Source organism: Tachysurus fulvidraco, unplaced genomic scaffold (genome assembly GCF_022655615.1).
Source record: "Tachysurus fulvidraco isolate hzauxx_2018 unplaced genomic scaffold, HZAU_PFXX_2.0 HiC_scaffold_282_np12, whole genome shotgun sequence".
NCBI classification, from domain to species: Eukaryota; Metazoa; Chordata; class Actinopteri; order Siluriformes; family Bagridae; genus Tachysurus; species Tachysurus fulvidraco.
Window position 1 is genome coordinate 1 of NW_025926884.1, and position 3,749 is coordinate 3,749.

The 3,749-nt window shown below is 35.8% G+C and overlaps 1 protein-coding gene across 1 annotated transcript; it reads left to right on the forward strand.

Moving 5' to 3' along the window:
• Window positions 1-1,136: 1,136 nt before the first annotated feature.
• LOC125140404 (low affinity immunoglobulin gamma Fc region receptor III-A-like) lies at window positions 1,137-1,823 on the forward strand (the record flags this gene model as incomplete). Its single annotated transcript, XM_047809716.1, has 2 exons — window positions 1,137-1,409; window positions 1,492-1,823. Coding segments are annotated over 2 exons (590 nt in total), but the record flags the coding sequence as incomplete, so codon positions are not given.
• Window positions 1,824-3,749: the final 1,926 nt, after the last annotated feature.

Consider the following 3,749-nt stretch of genomic DNA (forward strand, 5'->3'; position numbering starts at 1 on the left):
TAAGTCATATACCAGTGTTGTAATGTAACGAGGTAAAAATACTTCGTTTCTGTACTTAAGTAGAAATTTCACATATCTGTACTTTACTTCGCTATATGTTAACTTTCACTTTTACTCCACTACATTTTCTAGATAAAATGTATACTTTTACTCCGTTATATTTCCACTAAGCATCGTCGTTACTCGTTACTACAAAATAAAATCAGAAGAAATCTGTGCGACTGCATTAAGGGACGTTTGGCGAATCACTGCTCCTAGATTGCATAACGCTCCGCATGCTCTGCGGAGAAACACAGGTATGCGCAGCGTGTACGCGCAGTCAGAGCTGGAGGCATTTATAACGTTAATCGGCTGAAAGCCGCAAAGACGGCAACCAAAACCAGTGAAATTTCGCTATTCTTATGCAGAGTATATACAGAGTGATACTGTAGCACAAACAAAATATTAATGCAAACATTCCATTCAATACTAAATAAAAGATAGGCACAGGCTCCCCGTGACCCGAGGTAGTTTGGATAAGCGTTAGAAAATAAATAAATGAGTGAGTGAGTGAGTGAGTGCGTTCATTGAACACACTGTTCATAGAGAATGCACACATACATGAACTGATTTGATTCGAGACTGGCATCATTACATCATGCATAACATTTTGGTGTCCACTTTTGCCATTTTAAATAATACCATAACTTTTGGCTTACTATGTAGTCATATAATATATAATATAAAACTCTTCTTGTTGTAAATTCTCACTGAGGGATAAAACCCCTAAAGATGAAACCCTAGAACCGCCCCTGCTCTTATGCCTAGAGAAAATCACTGAAATTTTACTTTTTACTTTTACTTCAAATACTTAAGTACATTTAATATCAGAAAATTACTTTTGATACTTAAGTACAGTAAATATCAGATATAAGACTTTTACTTGAGTAATATTCTAAAAGGTGACTTTCACTTCTACCAAAGTCTTTTTCTAGTACGATACTTGTACTTTTACTCAAGTATTGTTTTCTAGTACTTTATAGAACACTGTCATATACACTACACCATCACTAATGACTTGACTAATCACAGACTATTGACAGTATTTATTGCAGTGTTTATTTTGAGGTTTTAATAATAAGATTATGTTTCTGCAGAGAGTCCTAAAGCTGTGGTGACCATAAATCCTGACACACATGTGTTCGGAGGAGAGACTGTGACTCTCAGGTGTGAAATACAAGGAGGAGGAGACACTGAGTGGACATACAGCTGGTATAAAGATGACCAAATCTACCAAGACCACAAAACCCAGGAGTTCAGCCTCAGCTCAGTTAGAAATGAACACAGTGGTAAATACACCTGTAGTGGGAGGATACGCAGTGACTATCAGAGCTCCGAGATCAGTGATGCTGTTACTCTCACTGTATCAGGTGAGTGTGTGAGTTTGTTTTATCTTGTCATTAATTATATGTAAACTCTGTATGATTTTGTTCCATGTTTGTTATCCATTAGATGTAGCAGAGACAGTAATGACTGTGTCTCCACTGATCTGGCTGATTGAAGGAGATTCAGTGACTCTAAGCTGTGATGTTAAACACTCCTCTACAGGCTGGACATTCAGCTGGTACAAAGATGTTCTCTACACAGACAGACACGGTTCCCTCAGGTCCAGAACATTGCTCCACTCAGACAGCAGCAGAGGATCTGGAGGCTCCTACACTCTCAGTCCTGTTACTCTGAATCACACAGGAGTTTATATGTGTAGAGCTGAGAGAGGAGTCTTTCAGACAACAAAACACAGACACTGTGGATCACTGGTGAGGAAATAAAACATTTTTGTTTAATTTAAGTAAATAAGTGTAAATGAAAATAAATGCATAACTAGAGATTTTATTAAATAAAGAGTTAAATAAACACATCTAGAGGTGGTTTAGGGCTACATTATTTTTTTTATAGAGCAGCCTGGTCTGTAGACGTTTATGTATCATGTAGGGATGGGTATCGTTAAGGTTTTAACGGTATTATACTCTTACCGATACTGCTTAACGGTCCGGTACTTTAAGGGTATTCTTATCAGTACTTTGTGTTGAAATACAAGTGTTTGTACATTCACATGATTAAGTTAATTACTTCATATTGCATTTCATCATTACAAATTAATTTCTGGATATAATTTCTAAATATTATACATTTGTTAATGCACCAGCGTGAAAGCTGCAGAAAAAATACTCTAAATAAGCTATTTATATGTATACTATTTTGTAAATTAACTTGAAGTGCTGTGCATTTAAACATACTGATTTTTCTTTATTTGGGATTTTAAAAACAAGTAGAAAATATGTTGAATGCATAATGTCATTTCTCCCAAAATAAATTTGTACAGTATTTCAACGAAAGGACCAAAGAAATTCAGGATTTTAAGACAGGATTAAAAGGTATCACAGCACAGAGTGAAGATTGATGTGGCAAATGACAAACAGAAAGCATATACGAGTTGTGTGCCAGGTCTGGAAAGCACGAGGGAAGGTGAGAAGGACTTGAACAGATTAGGGAGACAGAGAGATAGAGATGGTTCTGTAGAACAAAAGATCTGTAAAAACAACGAAAAATACCGGTTGTGACTCACGCTAGAATCACAGTTCATCACCGTCAATACAAAAGACGTGGCATGTAAGTCTCTGTATGCTCGCTTCAAACCCCAAGGTAGAGAGCTGTAGATAGCTCCCACATCTGATACTGCAGAGGGTTAGCACATTGACGCACTGAACCATTCACACTGAAAAAAATGAATGAAGTATGCTCACCAGTACCTCTTCGGAATTTAGAGCCCGCCTCCAAATGGACATATCGCAGGGTGAACCACACTTTTAGACTTTTAGTCGAATAATAACTATTTACTATTAAATTAACTATTTAAATTAACTATTAAACAATTTATTTAAACTAAACTTTATTGTTAACACTATAATTGATACAAATGATACAATAAGAAGACTCTCCAAACCTGGATGAGAATGAGCAAAGTACTTTATTGCAGCCAATCAGCAAACAATTCCATTGAAATTACATTTAGGTAATTTCCCCAATTTTTCCCCACCAGACGTCTCATTATGTCTCAGTTATGTTTCAATCATTGCCCATTTACATGACCTTTCTAATTTACTATTTTTTCCAGAATCAAGGTCTGCTATTTTACTCATATTTACTGCCCTTTTAATTTCCTATTATTTTTGAGCTCAAAACATATTTGTTACTCAGTCTTTCATGTCAGACGTCTGGTGGCCTTTTAGCATCCTCTTTTCAGCTACAACGAGTACGGTAAGTTTCCTCATTTCTTTTTTTTGCCACTTTCTACTGCATATACATTTCTACTGATTATATGTTAACTTCATGAGTTTGGATTATGATTGATTATTGATTATGATAAACATCCTTACTGATATTGGTTATGTTGTATTGCTATTTTTGCTAAGCCCTTGCTGTTATAATGTTAATTTGTATATAAGTAGAGTTCTATGTTGACTCCTTAAGCTTGCTGAACTTATGAACTTTGTTATGATCTCAGTCTGTCACCTTCCAGACTGGGCCTGCTCGTGCATATTTTAAGCCCTAGCTCCTCTATGTCTACCTCCCACTAAAGGTCAGATATATATTTTTAATCCTTAACACTATTACAACATCTGGGGCCCACAACATCGCCTACATACAGTATGTCTTATGACAAAAATATTTATATTTTGTAAGGCTTAATACTTTACTTTGGTTATAGT